At 46.4% G+C, this 23,622-nt stretch overlaps 1 protein-coding gene across 5 annotated transcripts; it reads right to left on the bottom strand.

Annotated features, from left to right (window-relative positions):
• Positions 1-4,463: 4,463 nt before the first annotated feature.
• On the bottom strand, positions 4,464-23,329 carry LOC120950586 (myelin transcription factor 1-like). Of its 5 annotated transcripts, none has more exons than XM_040368738.2 (14): positions 22,291-23,329; positions 16,222-16,928; positions 15,166-15,238; positions 15,050-15,090; positions 14,775-14,963; positions 13,500-14,631; positions 11,262-11,464; positions 10,956-11,163; positions 10,678-10,869; positions 10,534-10,596; positions 10,298-10,446; positions 10,146-10,235; positions 8,556-8,971; positions 4,464-6,595 (listed from the first exon to the last, which is right to left on the bottom strand). In XM_040368738.2, the coding sequence occupies exons 2-14, from the start codon at positions 16,808-16,810 to the stop codon at positions 5,579-5,581; spliced, it is 4,362 nt and encodes a 1,453-aa protein (XP_040224672.2). In that variant the 5' UTR covers positions 16,811-16,928; positions 22,291-23,329; the 3' UTR covers positions 4,464-5,578. The 5 variants fall into 5 exon arrangements, with proteins under 5 accessions (XP_040224672.2, XP_040224681.2, XP_040224691.2 ...); XM_040368747.2 differs by having other exon boundaries at positions 4,464-6,592; XM_040368757.2 differs by having other exon boundaries at positions 10,678-10,842; positions 22,291-23,328.
• Positions 23,330-23,622: the final 293 nt, after the last annotated feature.

Below are 23,622 nucleotides of genomic sequence, written 5' to 3'. Positions count from 1 at the left end.
AGGTTTGGCTTTAAGAACTGGAGACTTAAACCTATGGTGAGGATTATATTTGGCATGACATATTTGGCAAAAGAGATTTGAGACCAATATTTCAAATAAAACACACTTTAAAAAAAATATGCAAAATATTAGTTTTTGCTGTAATTTAAAACAATGAAATATTTGCATCTAACAACGTAACTTTAAAATTTGATGTACAATATATTAATTGATTGACCGATTAAAAAATTAAATAGATTAGTAAATGGTACGACAAGTGTGTAGCATGAAATTATTTGTTTTGTCCAGTCTCCGTCCCACCGTGCTGCAGCATTCAAGCTCCATGCGACTAACAGAATCTCGAGCGGAAGAAAAACAAAACCACCATAATACGGATTGAGATATGATCGAAGTTCGGCAGCAGACGCTGAACGCTATCCCATCCTATCGCTGGCACGTGAAAGCAAGCCGTGCGCGGAGTGTAGAACAAATCCCTGCACGGGCCTCGTTAGTCGGTCAGTAAGGTCTCGCCATGAAACCAACACACACAAAAAAACCATACAAAAAAAAGCAGACCACCACCACGCGACGAGCGCTCGCAGATCGAAATCTAGCCCCCCGTAGCAAATTGGCGCTAAATTAAGCGATTCGGTTGCCCCGACGGACCCGCCGAACCCCGAAACAGGTCGGTCGAGATTGAGATGCATAAATTCTTCCCGCCAGCCACTGGGAGTGGAGTGCTCCACTGGAATCTTGATCAGCGTGCGGCAATCAGTCCCGGATCGCACCACGGTTGCTGGAAAGCGTCCGAGACATCTTCCAAAAGCGATCCAGTTTGTTTTTGTTGTCGTTGCTGTTGGTGGGGTTTCTGCTGCACGTTCGATGCGCTTCCGTGGCAGCACACAGCAGGGGCGGTCGCGTCGCAGGAGGTAAAGCGTCCTAATGAAATCATCAGCCCGTCGAAAAGTGCATTTCCTTCTGCTTAATAGGGGTCCCCATCCCCCTCTTCCGCGCCCATTTGGCGTGACAACTCATTTCGTGAGCGGGGAAGCGATCGCCGGCGAAGATAACGGCGCGTACGACGAGGGCTTTGGGCCTCTAAAAAGCTCGAATCCTTTGCCAAAACGTAGCTTTTCGAGTGGAATTTCACATTGTGTTTGTGGTTTCTTCCTACCGATCGACCTGAATCAATGCGAAGGTTCAGTTTCTATCCGAAAAAAAGGGTGCAAGCAAATTATTCCCATCCCAACGAGAGAGGGAGAAAAAAGGTCCAAGATAACATTCCACCATGGAGTGAGTAAGGGGTACGAAATCTCGGCATGTGACTAGGAATGTGTGGAATGCTGGAGAGAACAACGTCTGCTTGGCAGGAGACACTCAAAATCATAGAAGGAAGACGCGGAAGGGGTTTCCCGCTTACGGCCGCATGATGCAGCACATTACTCGAAGCCGGTAGAAAATTGCAGGATCAGTATGCCTTTATCGGTACCCGTCGGACCGTTAAGAGAGTCATCACTCGCGTCACAAACCGTTCGGATCGGTTCAATCGAGGCGGCTCGTTTCAAAGATGTCTTAAAATGCGGGCACGAACCCCTCCCCACCACTCCCACGAACAAGCTCTTCGAAGGTTCTTCGGTGCGTCCTTGATGGACGTTTACTTCCGATGGTTGATTTTCACGTTCGCTACGCATCGACAGTGCAGTTGGCCACCCGGGTGTGGGCTACAGTCGGAAATCTGCCGCCAGCTACCGGGTTCAAAATTGATTTAGAGTGTGCAAATGGTAGCGAGAGATCGCGATGATGCATTGGATACACTGTAACAAGTCGGCCTGTCTGCAATTGGGAGCTAATCGTTCCTTCCCTTCATATGTTATTATCGTTTTAGCATCGGAAGTGAAGCAGACAAAGTGTGCAAAACTTAGATTTAGAAGGTTGGATTTAAACTGAGCTTTGCTTGGCTAGAAAGAGTGGTAGAAAAAAAAGGTCAGATCAGTTGCGTTATGCTGGGTGGTCCATCGGTAGGATATAATTTCCCAGCGAACGAATGAAACGCGAAACGAAGGCGAATAAAACCCTTTTTTCTGCCGCTTCTGCGTCTTTGCTGGTGGAAAATTGATACATCATCACCAGGTTGGCGCTACGGGAGCCAATACTCGGTTCCAATGCATTACCACACGGTCGGTATGGCAACTAAACTTAGCCACCGAGCGCAGATACCGGTAGCGACTATCCCGTCGATTTGCTTTTCACGCTAAATTTTACGGTCCATTTCGAGGGGAAAGGAATTTCGGAGTTTACGCCATCGGATGCCATCCACCCCGTTCGCGTTGAGATTTTATGGTTATTTTTCTTACTCTGGACTCCCCACCGGTAGAGGCAATCCTGTGCACTCTTATCGCATTTTTTTTTATTACCAGACCACCATCACGGTGATGCTCGGATGGCTCCTTTGCGCGTTTGCGCCTTCCTTTTTACCCCCATGTTAGGAATGCGCACCGAGCCGAAGGTGACAATGCGCTTCCAATAAAGTCGCATCAAATCAACTAATTAAGCCATCAAAATGCAAATGCAATTTGCGATTTGTGGGACTTGTTTCGGTCGTTCTCTTTTTGTTGTTCTTGGGGTAACCACTTTATCAAGAAGGCCGGTGAATGATGCTTCCTTGCTTCTGGAACGGGCTTGAAGGAAACTAAAAAAGAACGCAATTTAATTTAGGAAAAAAAAACCTGGTGGTCCATTTAAGGTTACAGAATGTAGGGAACAGAAAACAAAATAAATACAATGAAATACATTAGAATTAACCGACCCAGCGGAAAGAAATTAGCGGTGGAGCGGTCTAGCATGAAATATTTCCTGCATGCAAGCTGTGTGTAAATTTCTATGGATTATGCAAGCGGTCTATTATCATTTATTGTATAAAACATTATGGACATCTTCAAGGTCAAGTAAGATTTTAATAAATTTTCATTTATAAAGTGTAAGCAATATGACTATGCGGTCAGTACAGAAAAATAATAAAAAAATAATAAGACTGCTTTATTGGCTAAGTTTGATCACATGCTCGTGTGTTATGTCCTTTAGAACGGTGGGAAATTTATTACCAGGTTAATCACACGTACAATCTCGATTGATATTCAAGTTAAACTATTTTACTGATTAAATAACTATTATTGATAATCTATGTACCTTAAAATGGGAGAGTCATCATCTCGTACGACTAAACAACATGCCCGTCATGGGTTTAAGCCCCAAATAGGCCGAGTCCCCATACGTAGGACTGACTATCCTGCTATGGTAACAATAAGTCACTGAAAGCCAAGCTCACTTTCGCTAGTGGGTACAGGCAGGCCTTGACCGACAACGGTTGTTGAGCCAAAAAAGAAGATATGTATCTGAAATATAGCTTTGGCATGATTTCAATGAATCTTTAACGGTAGAGCAAAAAATCAATGACGATCTTTGTTCACATTTAAAATATATTATAATCGATTAGATGTTTTTTGCGCGTAACACTAGTATTTACAACTATATTAATGTAGTGAAAAACTACAAACGTTGTTAATATGCAGTACAACCAGAATATTTGAGGAAGAGTACGGAAAAACTAGAAGTAGAAACAAAATAACAAACTTTTCTTTACAAATTTCGATCAATAATCAACAGAACGGCGAAGAAACATATTTGTTTGTATTGGCATGTTTCAGCCACAACATCTTGAATAAGTATGTTTTGAATTCATAACACAATTTGAAAAAGTTATCGCTCAGCTTTTCTCTAGGTGATCAATATTTGTCTCTGAGGCACCAAATGTTGCTTCTGTGTATTCAATTTTCGTCTCAAAGCAATCAGTGTTCGGCGCAAGAAGAGAAGAAGTGTAGAAAACTCTGATTTTGTATTTTAATGCTGTGTTCTATTTTACGGTTTTACTGTACATATAGTTAAATCATTGCTCTTATTGCACGTAATTTACTTCAGACAGAAATAATTATCAGTTTTCATAGTGAAAAGTATGGGAAAAACAAAAAGTACATGAAGAGTAGACAAAAATTTAAATATTTTCTGCCCAGGTTGACAGTTGGGTACATACACGTGATGTTTCAGCAATGTTGATTTTGGCTACTTTTTCACGCTTCACGACGAGAAAATTTCTCGATATGTCTGGGCGCACGGATGGACTTTTTTCTTGCATACAACTTGCACACCTAATGGTCTTGGTCTAAATTTCAACGGCGTCAGCCAGAAAAGATATCTTTAGAACAACACAAAAAGCTCAAGTACTCATTTGACGAATGTCTTCAATCCTGCGAGTTACAAAGTCCTTTTTTCGTTAAATATGAACAAAAAAAAGTTTCTGGAATTCGATTTGAAAGCTGTAAGAAAAAACCAAAACACCCTTGAGCTTTAGCATATTTTGAAAGCTTTACAATTGTTTTAAACAAAAAAATGGATTCTCATTTCCCGAGCGTTACATCGAAACACAGCTGTATGGGACAAATACAATCAGTTTTATTTTAACTCGTATTTATTTTAACTTATGACATAAAACCGGTTGGCCTTAACAACTACTCTTTTCCTGGTGAAGTAGAGCGTCACTCCGCGGTACACCACATTCGCCGCAAACCGTACCGCGGCGAGCTCACGCATAAAATCGTATCCATACCGTGCTTGGTTGTGCATGTGCAATGGCGATAGATTTCTATTTCCACGCCGCACAGGGTGGAACCGACACGCGTATGCCTATTACAGTACCACAAGCCCTAGTATATTTTCAAGATATCTTTGTTTCTGTTTACGCACCTAACATTCCTACCTTTGTTACACATGTATCGCTTTATTCGTATCTTCATTAGCGTTAATGGGTTGGGCTTTGCTGGTTAGTCGAGACCCACCGGAAGCTAATGATATCTTTGCCCTGTTTTGCGCTACAATTATGTATGTATTAGTGTGAGTGTGTGTGTGTTTATGTTTCTTTAAACGCGTGTGTTCTTGTTTGTCAGTCGGCACGCTAAAATGGACTAAATGTCTGTCAGCGCTTTTTGATATGTGTCTGACTGATCCTGTGGAGCGTCGCTTCGTACCCTGGGGTAAAACAATGTTGTGCATTGCAGCCGTTAATCAGGCAGCTCTGTAAAGCATATTTTGGTAACTCAGTGTATATTTGTTGCCACATCACAGAACTGTCACTAACTCAGTCTTGTTGTAACCAAAATTACATGCTTTTCGGGTTTTTTTTTACTAAAAGAAACACAAGAAGAAAAAAATGAACATAGGGAAGCACCTGAAGGCATGAAACTTACACATTGAATAAAGGTCCGTAAGAGTTTTACAGACATATAAAAAACATTAAAAGTCATTTTGCTCATTATTTCCGCCTAGAAGTGTGCAATCTACATCAAAAATATCTATTGCACAAATTCTTATTACCATGCTTCGCTCCTGCTCACCAGCCTTCCTTACGAATCAATTCAATTTTACACACACCCACATACCCACAAACACGCACAAAGGTAACGCAATCGAGAACTGTTCACAACGTATACAATAAATCCATCGCCTTGGGTTGGTTGTTTGGCGAACAGTCTCAAGCCGATCGGACCGCTTAGATCGGTGCTGGCAATGCCATCCCCATGAACCCATCGCTAGCCCCAACCGGAGGGCCACCACCACCCGCACCGCCCACGCTAGACAGTTTCATCGTATCGTAGAGTGGATGCGGTTCCGGCACCGGTCCGAGGTTGGTGTAGATCGGCCCGTTCCCATCGTACAAATGGTGCATCGGATGGGGCGGCTGGGGCTGGTAGTGGTGCGGCGCCATCATGCCTGATACGGCCGCCGGGCCAGGCGGAACGCCACCGGCACCGTGCGCCCCGAGATGATGGTGCGAATGTAGATGGTGATGCTGGTGGTGATGGTGGTGGTGATGCTGGGGCGTCACCATCGGGCTGCAGGCGGACACGACCGTGGTGTAGGTGTGGCTGCCGGACTCGCCGTTGGCAGCGGACGACGCCGTTGACGGCGAGGTAGTGGACGAGGTGAGCGGCTGGGAGGAACAGAGAGACTGCAGCTTGGACAGGTAGTTATCGTACGGTGGCTCCTCTGCCGGTGGCTCCCGGTGCGTGCGGTCCGGCGTTCGGGCCAGGTCGGAATGCTCGTGCCCACCGCCGCCGCCGCCGCCGCCGCCTGTTGACTGGAGCGATCTCTGGTAGTCCTTGGCAAGCGGGTCGGCGCCTGTCAGCTCGTCCCCGCGCTTGTCGAGCGCACCGCAACAGATGGAACCATGGGAGGAGGCGAGCAGATGATCCTGGCCGAGCTCAGTTCGCCTGTGATTGTTGTTACCGTCGCCATCGGTATCGGAGTGCAGCGTGTGTTTGCCGCTGCCGATGGTGGTGGTGGTGTTGTTGTTATTTTTATCGTTTATACTATTGATGGTGTTGGCCAGCCGCGGATCTTCACCATTGGTGAGCCGGACGTTGGGGGGCTCGTGCGTCGCCAGCGTACCGTCGCATCTGGCGGCCGATGGTATCTTGACGTGCTCGAGCATGGTTATGACGTTGTTGCGCAGATGATCGTAGTAGCCCGTTACGTTGCCGCGACCTGCAGCTGTCTCGTTTTCCTGCTAGGGGTTGGATTGGAGCATTTACTAATCTCTTCCCGCACCGCACCATGCGTAAGACATTCCAGTTAAATAATATCGAACCAAACGAAAGGATTTCAATGCTAACAGGATCGATGGTGGTGATGGAAAAAATGAATGATTGGTTTAGGAAACAATTCCAACTAGCTAATTTTGTGGAATCGATTTCCGGATAGTAGGCCCGGAATCAGTTTCCAGAAATCGGATACGGAATCAGAATCGACCCCGGAATCGACTTCGGATTCGGAATCGACTCCGGAATCGGAATCGACTCCGGAATCAGAAATGAACCCGAATTTGGAATCGAATTTGGAATCGGAATCGACTCCGGAATCAGATCCGATATCGAAATAGGCTCGAGAATCAGCATCAGCTCCGGCGCCGGTTCTAGAATCAGGCTCCGGAATCGGCTCCGGAATCAATTCGATCTCCATGAGAATAGGTCTTTGGGTCCTATGTAGCTACGATTGAATCGATAGCCGCTAAGATCTCAAATTTTCTTGCAAACGATCCATTCTCATGGAGATTCCGAGACTGTTTTCGTTTCTAAAACTTTTGATTTCAATGCTAGAACTGACTCTGATTCCGATTCCGACGATTCCGGAGCTATTTCCGGGCCAATTACGATTACGGAGCCGATTTCGGAATCAGACTGGGCTCCGGAATTGATTTTGAACCCGGAATCGGATTCGGGTAGTTCCTATTCCGAACTCCCACCACTAATCGTTAGAAGTACAAATGTGTGACGTTTTGGTGCTTTGGTTTAGGGAAAGTTTTTCTAATAAAACAAAATTGAAGTTGTTGTTTGATAAAAAATTCAATGCTTTTCCCCACTTTTTTGATATTAATTCAATAATTCATTAACGTTTCCCCACAGTTTTTTAAACTCCTTCCGTATTATTTTACAGTATTCACAACCGTGTTTTCTCAATGAGAATAACATAACATAATATCCTGACCTACAGAATGTTGTACATTTTGAGCTATTCTCTAAAAAGTGTTTTTTTTTTTTTTCAAAGAATGAGTGCTCAACTCTATCTGCCTTTAAGATATGCGAACCCACATTATTAATCTAGCTTTTTAAAGCGAACTCATAGTTTCCTTCTGACGCAATAACACTGAACAGAATCGCAAAAAATGCTCCTATCTTGTTCCATACAAATCCTAATAAAATCATCATATTAACGATAAAAAAGTGAATTCAACCGTTCTCTCATACGGCCAACTCTTTGCTGTGAATGGAATGAGTTCTTTGTTGTAGCTTGCTTTATTTTGCCCTCTCGAGAAGAGAGAAGAAAAAAAAAACAAGCACATAGCACACAGAGGGAGAATGTTTGGGCATTTAGTATCGAATCAAAAAGCAACGGGAAGACAAATTGAAGGGGGAAAAATAGCGGTCACTGTGTGACGTGAGCTGGTGCTGGCAAAACTCGAATGTCGAACGAATGGAGTAATAAAAACAAAAATCGCTAGCAGGGGGAGAACCAGCACGACGATCCAGCACACTCGACCCCGTGGCGCAGAGCATGGGTAACGAAAACCGTTTTATGAGCGATCGTATCAATGGGGGGACGTTTATTTATGTTGGTTGCTTTTTTATGGCTTTATTGAATTTGATTTGTCGTCAGTGGACGAGCGAAAGGGGTTGGTTGCCTGCTTGTTTGTCGGAGTACAAATCTTTTGCTCGGCTCGAGCGTACGAGGGAGGCAAGTGAGGGAGTGTTATGGTGCTAGACACACCGCAAAACGGCGAAAAAAAAGAGTGAGGTGGAAGTGCAAAAAGAAAGGAGTGTCGGAGAACCGCGAACCAAAATAACAATGAAAACAATAACTAAAATCTAAAAAAACAAAAACAAAAATCTGTCTTACGCATCCCGCACTCACCGATCCGAAAGTCGTGTTTAACGAATCAAGCTCGTTTCAACCAACCTTAGCTTACGTACCCGTTCGGCGTGGCTAAGCTGCGTCTCCATTGCGGTAATGTCGGTCTTCAGCCGGAGCATCTGCGACTCGACGCGGGCGTTCTCCCGCTGCAGCTCGGATATCTCGGCCTCGAGCGACAGCAGGTCTTCGCCGGCTCCGGATGACCCACCAGCACCACCGCTCTCGCCGCTGCCCACGCCCGCCGTCCCATCACTGCCGACTCGCTGTTCACCCTGCTGCTGCTGCTGCTGCTGCTGCTGTGCGTTCGGGTCCTGCATACGCGTGCCGGACCGTAGGTGGGAAAGGGACATTGAGGAGCTGGGCGATAGTGCGCCCTGTGATGATCCGATCGCTCCATTTGGCAGGTTGTTCGCCGTATTGCCACCATTGCGCGTGTCGTGATCGGGCGAGTGCGTCATCACCAGGTCGGACATGGCTGTATGTGTGATTGAAAGAGAAATTTACAATCGGTGAGAACGAGTTTAAAAAGAGAGGAAAACAAAGTCTACCCGATAGTATGCAAATTGCATCAGAAGATGTTTCTCATAGAATATGTTAAAAGGTATATTTAGTGCCTATATGTATACCTTTAGTGCCAGACCATTTTTGTTTATGTTTCGCTGGGAGCCAAGCACTTTTTGTTTACATTTAAAAAATTAAATTATTTATCATGTATCATAGCCATGGCCCCCGGAGAAGTGTAATTTAATATAAACAAAATAAAAGGAAATGAAAATAATGATTTTAAAACAATTTTGGATTGTTTGTTCCGCTTTTCCTTTGTTTTGTTTTGATGTGTATTATGTGTAGAATTTGTTTTTAAAATGATTCTTCATTGATGGAAATAGCGATCATGTAAACAACATATTTTGACATTTAGAAAATATTTTAACTAATATCGATAGTATATTAGACGGTTAGAAAATTAACATTGTAGCTAAAATATCATCAGAGCATCAATCAATTCTTCTTCTCGTTGGCTCAACAACCGTTGTCGGTCAAGGCCTGCCTTTACCACTTGTGGGCTTGGCTTTCAGTGACTAAATGATTTCCCCCCATAGGAGGATAGTCAGTCCTACGTATGGCGGCACGGTCTATTTAGGGATTGAACCCATGACGGGCATGTTGTTAAGTCGTACGAGTTGACGACTGTACTACGAGACCGGCTCATCAATCAATTATTAGATGAAAAAGGGAAAACAACAACAACAAAATCAAAAACCGTACACATGTTTTAATGTTTAATATTTTGTTGATCTTGCTACAAATTTTCATGATAATCCGCCTTATATGTTACAAGATATTAAGAACTAAAGTCAGTAATCGCTGGCTATCATAGTGGGCAGTCGTTTTTTTACGATTTGCGGAAAATCTGATGTTCCTACCTTATAGTTTTGGTAGGTGTATGATAGCCATAGCCCCTATGAAACAAAACTGGCTATAATATAGGATAGTCATGGCACTCAAAGTGTTAAGGGCATCTTTATCGGCTGAGTAGTATTTGTGCTGACAAATCGAAAACCATATCAAAAGTGTGAAGTAATGCCCCGCATGATTAAAACTTTTTTAACAACTCTGTTACTGTTACTTTTTTAACTCTTCCGACTTACCGGAAAATGGTTTTCCATATCCTCCGTCGTTTAGATGTTCCTCCGAGTATTTTGCCTTCTTGATGCCCTGACCAAGCGAGTTAGTGAGCGCTGGAACGAAGGTCAAGGAAATAAAGATACCTAGCTCAAGGTTTATGCGTGTGCGAACTCACCATCACAGCCGTTGGTCGAATTCGACACGCCATCAAACTTCATCGAGCCAAGTTTGGCCGAGTGTTGTGGCTGGAGGTCCGCCGAACTGGGAACTCCCGAATCCATGACGCGCATACGATTCCGGTTCGCTATCGGACAGCCGGACGCACTGAGCGAGGAGAGGAAAAGAGCCAAACGTTCGAGTGAGCACACACTGCACACGAAGGAAAGCACAACCGTACCGCGTTTTACGTACCTGCGATGGGAGAGGAATTTTCCCGTCGAATGTCCAGAACCATCACAGCCTGGAATGGGACATCTGGGAGCGAAAAGAGAAGCGAAAGAAAATATCACAGTAGCATCCTCTCCAATCACGATCCCCGTCACCCTGCTACCTTACCTAAGCGGTTCGGATTCTTGGCCGTCGCGGGGCTTGCTCTTCGGTTTGGTTGCCCGCGGACATCCGGACAGGCTGCGGTGGGAGGAGTAGTTACCGGTGGCATGTCCGGAACCGTCACAGCCCGGCGTCGGACACTTGAGCTCCTGCGTGTTCGAGTGGTACTGTCTGTCGGTGCGCGAAAGTCCAGACAAGCTGGAACGAAACCCGTAAGTTTGGTACGGCCTGGCGTGTTAGTAAGCGTGTGTATGTGTCCACTGTCCTGTGCGAGGGCTACTCACCCATCCTTTAGCAGCTTGTCGTGCGACGGTATGTGCGATGGTGGAGGCATCGCGTAGCAAGACCCGCTCGACGAGTAGCCCGCGCCCGGCACGGACGAGTACGGGCCAAGGGACGCACCGTACGGAGGGCAGGCCTGATAGTTTGAACCGTAGCCGGGATAGCCGTTTGCGTACTCCACCATCCCGTAGCCCGGATGAGGACTGTAGCCTGTGGGTGAACGATGGGCGCACGCGTTCGATTAAACTGCCGCTTTTGTTACGCAGATTGCATACGTGTTAGGCGTACGGGAGTATACGGAAACTCACCAGTATGATCCCGGTAGCCGTCGAGATAGTGGGAAGCGGCACTGTCCGGTGTCGACTCTCGGCTGTACCCCGGTCCCGGCGGTCCCATGAAACCGAAGCTGAGTGGCCTTGGGGGGCCACTGAAGTCGACCGGTTCCGTTGGGGGCGATCGAGCGTTCGTTGCCGCGGTACCGGCATCCTGGTGGTACTGTGGACTTGTGGAGCTACGTCAAACACACACAAAATAGCATAAATATCACTTGCTGACGATATGAAAAGGTGTATAATAGGGTCTGAAGTGTCTAAATGGGTCTAAATAGCTTAAATAATTATGGTATTAGTGCAAAACTCATTGCATTGTTGCTGTTACTGTGTCGATAATTGTTTCAATCACAAACAGTATCCAGTAGTTCACGCCTTTTTCTTTAACAATAATTAGGTAGCTCGTAATTATGTCATCCAAGTTCTTGGAACAATACTAATGGATCAGGAATAGCAAATACTTCATTGACCCATTATGTTAGGAGTTTTTTCTCTTCTTTGGTTCGCTCTATTCTTAAGTTCAACTCACTCTATCTTGGACCTCATCCATTTATATATGGTCTAAGCCAGTGCTCTCCAATCACTTGTCACGGATCACTTGTGTTTGAGGATACATTTGCCGCGGCCCACATATATTAAAAACATATGTTTAGTAAACTAAGTTCAAAGCTTTTTGATGAAAACTATGTTTATTTTTAATAACCTAGACATACCTGTTTTAATTTTCCTATATTCAGGGATTCCCAAGATTTATTGGTTGTTCTCCATGTTTTTATTGGTGTGTTCCCATGATTTTTTGGCCGTTTCTCAGAATTTTTTGGGACAATTGAATTGATATCCAATCGGACGATACCAATCAATTGTGGGAACGAACTAAAATCTATGGAATACGATGAATAGAACGAGAAACGACCTCAAATAATTATGGGAACTGACCAATAAATCGTGGGAAACCCTGTATGGAAAAAAATGAAGGATATGTATTGTAATAAGGTTTTCTATTTATAGAATAAAATCTTTTGCAAATTACGTATGTTCACTCCACGGACCACAAGTTGGAGGCCACTGGTGTAACCGAATTTTACCGATCCATCGTAGATTTACTAATGCTAACGTAGAGTTACTACGTAAGTTACGTAGTTTACTGATCAGCGTTACTTTCCAGCGGCTGCTTGGATGTTTTTTGCTTAGCTTACATCCATACAATGGCAATCACTTTGGCTATGCGTAACGCAAAGCTTACTATGTTTTGAGTGTTTTGAGAAGCACGGAAAGAACGATACAAACTACAATCATAATTCAATGGATGGATGCTGTTGTGAGGTTCTTTGAGAATTTTCCATATATTGGTTTAATTTGTGGCTGCAGCATAGGTAAGAATTTTATCTACGATGTGTGAGGAAAGTTTTCCAATAAATGGTCCACGAAACTGTACAGGAATCCTCAAAGTCAGAAGATAGGTGTCCTAATTTTGTTGGCCGCCACTGCACTGGTTTGGGACCAGTGCCAGTAACGGCAGGATCAGTTCCAAGACCGTTATGGTTTCGGGATCAATTCCATGACCGGTGTGGTGTCAGGATCAGTCAAACGGCTGGTAAAGGGTTAGGATCTGTTCCAGAGCCAGATTCATAGCTAATGACCTACATTGGATTGAAACACCTACATTGGATTGAAATCAGTTCAAGCACCAGAATGAGTTCTGTAAAATTCCAGGATTGACATGGGTTTGAGATTAGTCCCAACATCGCTATGAATTCTGAATTAGTCTCTCTTAATGCATCCCTTAGAATTAAAAGTAATCTGTAAAAGTAAAAGTAATCTGGAATTTGCGTTGCTCATACAAAAATTCTTTGCACACATTTTTCTTCTTCTTCTTCTATTTTGCTTAAACGTCATACGCGGACATGCAAATTAAGTAATGTGCAAATTAAGTAATCAAAAACAAAATGCATCTCTGGGACCGTATGTTCCGCATGTCGGCTGTGTTTAATGCTGTTTCTGTTTGCTTTGACTTTAATATCTCAACCCAGTGCTTCAAAGAACGTCTCCGGCTTCTGCCGTGGCCGGAAAACTGGGATAAAACTGGAGTGAACTGTGACAAAAAGCTTTGCTGTGCAATGTTTTGAACCCAAACTACCCAACTTAATTAAGCCATATGACCCGTTGAAGATTAACTAATAAATAATAATAATAATAATAATCTCGCATCAAACGTACCTGTTAGGAAGTCGGCTAACGCTCAGATCAAGCGTATGTCCCTGGGGGCTCGGTATGTGTGGACTGTTAGCCTTGATGTGGTTCGGGCTGGTGCCAGGTTTGGGGCTGAGCTGAGTGTCCGACTCGTCCTTGCCGCCGTTCACCGCCAGCTGCCCGTTCGAGGAGGACACACCGTTCGGCGAGTGATCGGTGGCCGGTGGCCGCTCGCTAGTGGGCGGTGTCGCACCGGGCGAACCTACCGCCCGCAGTGTGCCCTCGCTGGACGTCACCTTGACGCTGAGATTGATCGCGGAGTAGCCGGGTGGATGGACCGGGCTGGCAGCGCAGCCGCCCGGTTGCTCATAGTGATAGACGGGCCGCGGGTAGATAGGTTCGGTCGACGAGCTATTCTCGTCCGGCATTTCCACCTTGAGCAGCGGGGGACCGGGCGGCGGCAGCATTGCGTCGTGCTGCTGAGCCGCGGCGCCCACCGTACCGACCGGCGGTACCGCCGGTCCGGTACTGGCCGACAGCCCGACCGCTGTGTAGTCGTCGAGTGTGGACTGTACTGGCTGGTAGACGGAGCCGTACATGAAGCTCTTCTGCATGCCGTACCCGGCGGTGTCGTACCGCTCGAAGGCCCCGGTATCGTAGCCGCGGGTCGTGTAGGTGCCAAGATCGTACGAGCCGCTGGCCGCCGGGAGTGTCTGGCTCGCGTCGTAGTGGGCCGTCGTATACTGGTGCTGGTGCTGGTGACGCGCGTCACCGATCTGCCCGTACCGGGCAAGATCCTGATCACGGCCGTAGCTGCTTTCAAGCATTCTGCTGCCGGAGGCCGGTTGCTCACCGGTGGTAGCGGTACTAGTAGTGTGGCCGGTGTCGTCCTGCCGCTCCGTCTTGATCACCGGTGTCGGGGGGCTGCTGTCGTCCGAGCTGGGGCGCGACTGGTCGCTGTCCGGTTCGGGCGCGCCGATATGCTTACTGCTAAGATCCTTCACAAGCCGGCTATCGGCGGCCGGTTCGGGTTGTCTGACTCTGGCCGCTTCGGTCGGTGCGTGCTGCCGCGGTACGCTACTGTCGCGTGCTGCTACTACGTCATCCGCCGACACTGCCAGTGCCGAATGGTACTCGCCCAACTGCTGATAGTTTAAAACTGCACCGGCAACGGCAACGGCGGATAGAGAAAATTATGGGATCATGGGACATTGTTTGTGTGTGTGTGTGTGTGTGTGTGTGTGTGTGTGTGTGTGTGTGTGTGTGTGTGTGTGTGAATGCGTGGTTATGATGTCTACCAACCTGCCGTATGTAGCTTCTGACGAAAGAGCAAACCATTCTGGTACTTGAGCTCGCGTGCTGCTGCCTTGCTGGCCGCTGCCTTCGGGCAGCCGGACAGGCTTCGGTGCGAATTGCGCCCCGCACTGACGTGTCCGCGACCGTTACACCCGGGCGTCGGACATTTCAGTATAGTTTCGTGAAGCGCTAATACTACGGACCGGGACAGAAAGACAAGAGCGCGTGTTAGGAAGCAACAGAAACGGGGCAGCTTCTGGGAAGGGGCAAGCAACACTTACACTCAGACGACACTTTATCACGCCGTGGACATCCGGACAAGCTATTGTGGAGGAGGCAGGATATGGAGTCGAGTGCATTAGTGTCTGGGCCAGTAGTGCCTCGGTACTCAACCTACCTGCGATGATGTGAATAGAGTCCGGTAACGTGCCCTAGCCCGACGCAGCCCGGAGTGGGACACTTGCTCGATTCTGCAAAGAACACCAAAAAAACCGGGAGCAACCATCAAAAGAAGTCACATTTGAACACGGAAAGAGAGAGCGAGAGTGAGACGCGACGATTCCTTGCGTCGATCGCAATCAAGGATGTAAAGTTTGCTTTGATACCTATCCGCATCCGTACTAATTAAAGGCAAGTCATCAGCAAAAGACTCTTCGCCGGGGAGCGAAACAAAACAAACAGAAGAAGAAGAGAAGAAAAAAACGGTCTACCGAACATTGCTCAAGAAAAAGACCACTACATGGCATCCCGGCAACCCCCGGCGCAACGCTACGAGCAGCAGATGCGGGAAACATTTTTGCAACAAATTCTCCAACCCCGTCTGCCCTTCGGGATGAAACCCCAGGCCCTTTGGCTTTGCCGAATGCTGTGTGCAAAAATTCCAAGCACGTAGTTTTTAAAAACGGGAAAAAGGGAATTTTCCCACCCCCCGGAGCACGCTTGGGCGGGGGTGGTTAGCTGCTGCTGCTGCTGCTGGAATCTGATTGTCGGAGTTGTCGGAGCTTATTAAGGAAGTTTCCAAACAGGGACAGGGACAGAAATGGGCCACCGGTTAGGGGTACGGTTAAAATGTGTGAGAAAAAATCAACTCCACACTCTGTCGTGTCGTGTGCCGTGAGGGATGTACACACACAGAGGGTGGAATGTTGTCCAGCAGGGTTAGCAGAGGGTTTTGGTTTTCGGTCGGCACCGAGAGCCCCTCTTGACTGACCGACCGAACACTGGCAATGAACCTGCCAAATCCCCGAGAGGATTTTTGAGGATTACGAACCCAACGTTGCTTGGAGGGTGGGGATAATGCCACTCCAGGCCACATTCTCGAGCGATGCCCTTGGACGGCCTGTGCTATGAAAGCCACCGCACTGCATGGCTGAGACAACGGGGGGGAAACCACTGTCAACGCGCCGACAGTGGGACAGGAAAATTGCTGCGATAATGAGGAGCGAAACCTTACCTTTCAACCCGGCTGTGTAGGTGCTGTAGCGTCGGTAGCTGGCAAGATTGTCCGGTTCCGTGCCGGACGATGCCGAAGGCGCCCGTGCGCTACTGCTGCCGCTGCTCGGTGCGGTCGGGCCCGCTCGATGGGACGCGCCCGGTGTCGAGGTGGAACTGGTGACAGCGTTCTCCGGCCCGGGACTGATCTTGTTGCGAGCGCGCTGCTCCACCGACTTTAGACCGGCGTGTTTTGGCGTTCGGGTTGGGTTGGTGGCGCTACTGTTGCCGTTGTTGTTGTTGCTGTTGCTGCTGCTACTGCTACTGTTGCTGCTGCTGCTGCTGACGATGCTGCTGCTAAGACTCTGGTGCGATATCCGACTGTCGGCGCGGGAGTGATCATGCATAACACCGCCGCTTGCCGGCCGGAAGTGTGCTGGTGGTGGGGCTGCTGCTGTTGCTACACTGTACTGCGTACTGCCGCCGCTGGTTTTGGACGTGGAGGCACTAGTTAGACGGTTGCGTGGCAACACTGACTCCATAGAGCCATAGAGGCCGGCGCTCGAGCGGAGCGGGGGGTCGCGACTGGTGGCCGACGATCGCTGGCGCATAGCGCGGAGCGCTCCCGCCGAACCGGGGTGGAAGGTTTCGCCTCCCGCTCGGGCTGCCTACATCCTTCCGCGATGCCGGGGATGCCGAACGCGCCACGACACGTGAACTCGGTGGAAGCTGGAAACGGTTACGACGAAGCATGTTTTGTTTTTGTGTGAGTGGAAAATAAGGAGCGTATTTTATTATTGAAATCTTGTTGGTCGAGTTTTTCTCGATGTAACTCAGTCATAGTCAAGTAAACAAAAAATAAAATAAAATTTAGTTCAGGAGATTCCAAACAACGATCAAATCATTGAAATTATTTAATGAGAAATGCGGGGGAACGAGGGCTACTTCAAAGATTGATACAAATCGAACAAATGTGTGTGATCATAAAAGTCAGCAGCAGTGTAAGACTTGGTCATGCATTAAATTCAGTAACTGTACAGCGCAAATTGGTCGCTACAAGTGGACGGGAGCAAAGGGAACAAGTAGGAACATAAAACCCAACATCAGAGAGGAGGGAGGATACATCATTGTGAAGGGTTAGGATGGAACCAATGAAGGGTGTTTGAGCGATTCGTCAACTTTGGAACACGTGAGATGGGTAAAATCCAATGCCATTCGTCCTAATAATCCTAATCTATTATATGGTTTCGAGACAGTGTAGAAAATATGCTCCTGAATGCTGAGCTTAGTATCCAAACCTACACCTCATTCTTTTGTGTGAGTGACACGACATAAAAATACACCGTTGACGTTTAATTAAACATTATAAGAGATCTGGAGCACGTCGAGAGTTGAAAGGGTTAAATATACTTGAATATCGTCAGCGTAAAAAAAACATACTGGTTTGAAGGACATTACAAAGGACATTGATCAACCAATTAACATAGAGTTAGAAAGTTGTTGAAAAATACCGAAACCTTTTCTTAAGTGGTCAATCGTGCCACATTGATGCTCTGAATTTCGTACCTTGGAAACAAAAGACGTAAACACACATACTATTTTTTTTTAAATTGATCTCTTTGGTAATCCCTATTTTTAAAATGAAATGTGATTAGCAAATTAATAATGTAGGAAATTATGAACAAAATTTAGAAAAAAAAACAAATAAAAATGTAAAAAATAGAACAAGTCATTACAAAGTGATTACAATGAAAGAATAAGGAATGATTTGGTCAAAGACATCCTAATAATTAATCAGAACAGATGAAGATATCCTTTTAGTACCAGCAAGGTGGATTAAAGAGATCAGGTGATGCAAAAGGGCCTTTGGCGGATCACCACATGTGAGAGACCTTAAGTCATTTTAAAACCGTTATCTATTGAGTTTCGCTAACAAAGCATAGCAAATAGAACATATTTCATGGTTATTTAGTACCCTTTTGCATGATTGATGATTCTGACTCTTTTTTGGAAACGAAATTGAAAAGCAGGTAAGAAAGAAGTACCATTCTCACTTAATTAAATCTTCTATGAGCCTCGTAGATAATGAGGAATAAATGTAGTTCTTATCCTTAAATATGTTAAAAACACAATAAACTGCACAATAAATTTACAAAATAACCCTCGAACTATTATTGTTTACTGCAATATCTGTGTTCAGTTTATTTTTTAATGTAAAATAAAAAACACGCAAAGCCCAAAATAAGTATATTAAGTATATTTAATTGAAAAAAAGTTGTAGATAAAATACATGAAAAAGTTTGTAAAAAACGTAAACAATAGTTTGAATCCTGGGGACCTTATGTCAAGTGACAAATTGTCAAAATCCTGATTCCACTACCTGATCTCTTTAATCCACTTAGGTTACCAGGGGTTGAAGCGAGATTTAGAATTTTTGTCGCGTTGTTTTAAAAACTAATTGGAGTTTACCAGAATATGCAATATATCACGTTTTTTGGGGTATAATGCAGCTCTTGTGTCGAAATATTACCACAGGTAGCAGAAATCCTTAGAAATACACGAAATATTCAACAAAAAGAGTGCAAAAGCTAAATTAGTTGCAGACCGTGGACGACCCATGCTTCAAATATGAAGGGAGTGGTGCGGATGTTTTGGCGGGAATTTAGTGGGAATAAAATTCCAGAAAATTGCCGACAAAAGCTTAATAGCTCCGACCGACCGTATGCGCCATAACATGCGCGATTATAACCGCGGTACGCATAACACGCATATTAATTGCGAACATTGTGAGATCTAGCTGTTACGACGACATTGACGAGATGAACGATTTTTGTAGAGACCTTAGAGAAAGATTTACTAGCCAACAGCATCGCTGACGAGTGTTTGCATATCGACATCTTAAAGCTAGCCGAATCTAAATTATCACACTCATTTTTCTTTTCAAATAATATCATTTCCTGGTTCATTCAAACTGCTAAAGAAAGTTCTTTGCGACCTGGAGGAAAGACTTGGCTGTCCGTATTTTGGAAACCATGGTTTTCAAATTGGTTCTTTTGTACGCTCGACTTCCAACATGCGTGTTAAGTAACTAATTTAAATTTGTTATATAAAACAAAGATATTTTAATAAAATTCGAATTTTAGAAGCAATTTTGCGTTACTTATTTTTTTCTTGCACGAAACTCGTTACCGGTTGTTAAATTATTATTGAATCGATGCTTCTATTGACATATAATCAAAATAACACGTATGTCCAAAGTAGTAAATGTATTTCGGAACGAGTAAAAATTAAACGACTGTTTGGTGATATGCTCCTACTTTACATTGACAATACCATTGTATTAGAATATTTAGTCTTGGATTTGTTATGGTCAGGAAACAGTTTAAACGTTTACGTTGTAAAGCTATTTTTTATTTTACATTTTACATTTTGATCGCAAGTCGAATAGTACCTGAGCAATTCACTTCGATGTATTTTTTAAGCTAGCAACTTTATTGATATTAGTTATTTTTCTACAGGGAGATGGGAGATAAAGCAATTCCAGGATATTTTTCAAAATATTCTTTATCAATTTTTGTAAAATAAAATCGTTTCTTTCAACAGTATATTCTATTTGAAAACAACCACATAATATTCCTCTCAAATTTGTATGAAAACGGGATGGAATTAGGGACACAAATACATACATCTCACTAATAAGCAACCTTCTTTAAGCACTCTAACTGTCGTCAAATATTTGACCGTAACGAGGTATTTCAGCAAATGGCCTAGAGCAAGCATGTCGATGAAAACGGTGCATGTAATATTAAAATACATTTTGATCCCTTTTTAAAATCAAAGCACACACAAATGCTCTCATCCCACACATACACACATTCACACACACATTGGTCAGAGTGAATTTAAATAATGAGAAGAAAAGCAGTAGCCCTCCCCGGCAACACCCAACCTCGCTTCTAGCCACGGCCCGAGCAAAAGTGTCAATCAGTGTTAGCTCTCTCGTACGAGGGATGTGCGAGGGTGGGAGTTTTAATTTTCCCTTCCCATCCCTTTCAAACCATTTTCGCAGGTATGTTGGCATTTTTGTCATTGGCGAGGGTGTATAACCAGGGGGGTCGTTTTTTCGGCGGCAATCACTTTCTTCCACAACACTGGGGGGGGTGCGGGTGGTCTACACATTTCACGCACCACAACCTCTAATGGTAAGTAATTCCAGTGCACCACCCCTCCCATGGGGGATGGTGTGGGTCGGCCGGGAAACTCAGTGCCGAAAGGGAAACAGGTGGTGCAGGACAAAGGTGCTAAAGCCATCTCCATAGCCTAAACCTTAGAGGACTAGTGGGGCCGAATGCCGCGCACTGACCTATGTGCTGTCCGGTATGTGGGCTCGGACCGGTTTTTACCGTTTCAACGAGAGCAAATTTCAAAATTCCCCTTTCCAAACTGGAGGACGACCGTTCGAGTGACACTGGGCTTTCGGCAACGTGGTTCGGCAATGTGCCCGTCGGAGTCGGATGACGGTCGAAGACTCGTTATGAAATTTCCCCAAAATTCTTGCTCATACTCCCGCTCCCTACCGTTTGTTCCCCAAGCACGCATACATTATAGCACGCATTTGTTCGGAAACACAAAACCAGAGCCAAAACCAGTCAAACCAACCAACTGGAGTATGGATTATTGGTTCGGGGCCTTTGTTCCAGGCATTGCGAGATAAAAATCACGACGGCAAATGTCTTCGATTTTCCCAACATGAATAACCCACTAAGTATGCGCGTGTGTGTGTGTGAGTGGGAGGGAACGGGGAGAATCGACTACCGGAGCGGCATCTTTTTATCACAAACCCTTTGTATGCGTGTGTGTTTGTGTTTAATCACTGCAAACAGGGACTACGTGATTCCCGTCCCTCGGTGCGGTCGGGGAAAAAGAGAGGGCGAACATGCCGAATGCTAAAAAGGGCAGACGGGAGAGATGTGAGCCAGCCTGGAAGCGTTTGCTGTCGACGAGATGAATTTTGGCTCATTTGCGCTTGTCGCTAAGAAACGTTTGCGCCCGCATGCTGCCGTCGTCGGAGACGCGCGCAATTTTCCGAACGGGCACAACACAATACCACACGTGCTGGATGTTCACTTTACAGCTCATTTGCGGTGCAGTAGTAGCTTGAGCGGTGCGTTGGGCTGTTTCTTTGCCCAATAGCGAGCGAAGAAAGACACTCCAGCACGTGTTTTGCAGACATCCACAGCGAACATTGGGTCGTCTGTAGGTTTTTTTTTCAGTAAAAATATTTTTCAAACAATCTACAGACTCGATCAGTCGGAATAATGGGTCAAACAGGAAATACAGAGACCTAAAAAATATACCAAAATTAAAAAATAATTAAATTCAGTAGTGCAAAGACTTAAGCGATTGATCACAGTTGAAAGTATACCAAAAGGAGGTTCAATAGAAAGACTGGCTAGCGGTTTAACGCTATTACGACTGCTGCCAATGACTGGTTGATAGGTGTGTATGTGACGCAGGTAGCTACGAACACTTCCTTGCAGAGCAGCCAGCCCCTTTGCTTGGCGAGTATGCACATACACTAGCAAGGCGCAGGCACAAGCGACGTGTCTCCACGGACGAGCCTGTAGAGCGTGCTGTACACACGAATTGTTTGATGATATTAAGCCATTGGCAGCTCTGGTTGATAGGTGTTCGGGCAGCAGTCGCTTACACGCATCGACCTCTGTTTTGCAGCGATCCTGTGAACGCGATACAATTACAGTACGGCCGTGCCTCGGGTTGCCTTTGCTTGATGTCCTTTCTGTAGTTTGCACCTGCTGTAAGCACTGCTCGGTGCACTAGCACTCAATTTTGTCAATTTTGTTCGGTAGATGTGAAAGTATTGTGTTATTTTTTTTTAATTGTCCACCTGCACCACACCTAAGTCTTTGGGGCACAACGAACGAACAATAACAAATAAGTCCCCCTCCCCCACAAACACACACTCACGCTCACACACACACACACACACACGCACACACACACACACACACACACACACACACATACACACACACACACACATACACACACACAAACAGCACTTACTCACCTAGTGCGCGTCTCTCGTTAGTGCGCGAGTGTTTTGCCACCTCCAGGGACACCTGCTACACTTGCTACACCTTCTGCTGCTAGCTTGTCGAAGAAGTTCTCTGCACTGCCACTACTGTGCACTGCCGGAAAGAATCCAAGCCCAGAGCGTGTCCCGGTCGTGCCCGTTATCGTTTTCCGTTCCGATAAGCGGCACAGAAATTGGGCCGAAAAGCGTCACCCACACGTCACAACACGGCAAAACGTTCAACACCGTGCGGGGCCTACACGTAGCCAATACACACACACACCCAGAACCCACGCACATACACACACACACTCACGCGCGTAGGCACAAAAGCTGCTGGCGTTCAGGCGCGTACGCGTGTGACAAACCGTCGTCGGCTACACTCCTGTCTGCACCGTGCTCGGAAGGCGTACTGCTGCAGTCTGCCAGGCGGGCGAAGGAATCCTCGAAACCGCCCGACCCGAACGCCGTCGCCCGACGCTCGGATCACCCGGCTGTGGGGCGGAGTGGAGGTGAAGTACCGCTCGTTTGCACTCCTTTCGCTCGCTCTCTCGCTCTGTCTCAGCTGTCGCTTCCCAAACGGCCGACTGCAGCATCCTGCAGCGCTCGGATTCGGGACCCGACGACGGCCGATTGTCGGGCACGCGCGCGCCTTCCCCTACGCTGGAATGGGGCCGAACCGGCTGGATGCGGACGTCTCGTTAGGACGGCCCTTTCCGTTCAAGTGGGAGGTGTTGCCTTTTGCGGCGTGGGGAGGACCGATCTCCGGTGCAAGCTGCTCTGCTGGGCGGTGGCGTGCGATTGGTTTGGCCAGTTGATGCCTTCCCGCTCGGTGCACCGGCGGGATATCGGTGCATTACGGTGAGCGTGGCAGGAAGACATTCCCAATGCAGGGCTGTTTCCCCCCGTCATCCCCTTTCTAAGCGGATTGCCGCAATTTTAGGTGCGAAGAGGAATTACACGCTTTTGAAGCGAAATCCTTCCTGGACGGACAAACTGCATCCTCCCGGAGGAGGCTGCATCTCCCTTCAGTGACACCCTCCACCGGCTTTGGCCGGTTTAATGCACACTGAGAAAGAAATAAAGAAAGATGGCAGAACTGCAGCTGCCAAAGGAACGATCCCAAGTCCTCGCAAGCTACAGGTTCCGTGCCTGCCCGCCCGTGCCCTTCGCGACCGTGGCCAGCGATCCGTGCGGGTGGGTGGACCGTTGATGCATTTTCCCGCGAACGAGCGAGACAACACGTGGCGCACGGTGGGCCCACCCTGGGCACGTACTGCGGGCGGAACGGATTGCATACGCGCAGGCGCGCACCTGGGAGGCGCC

The sequence above is a fragment of the Anopheles coluzzii genome, chromosome X (assembly GCF_943734685.1).
Source record: "Anopheles coluzzii chromosome X, AcolN3, whole genome shotgun sequence".
NCBI lineage: Eukaryota > Metazoa > Arthropoda > Insecta > Diptera > Culicidae > Anopheles > Anopheles coluzzii.
This window is presented reverse-complemented; position numbering and strand designations above follow the sequence as displayed.

Bases quoted from the DNA above. Each gene is read 5' to 3' on its own strand.
- LOC120950586 (XM_040368738.2), bottom strand. From the start codon at position 16,810: ATGCGCCAGCGATCGTCGGCCACCAGTCGCGACCCCCCGCTCCGCTCG. The intron at 8,972-10,145 runs GTAAGTCGGAAG...TCACACATACAG, and splicing joins ATATGGAAAACCATTTTCCG to CCATGTCCGACCTGGTGATG. The intron at 6,596-8,555 runs GTACGTAAGCTA...TCCAACCCCTAG, and splicing joins AGCTTAGCCACGCCGAACGG to CAGGAAAACGAGACAGCTGC.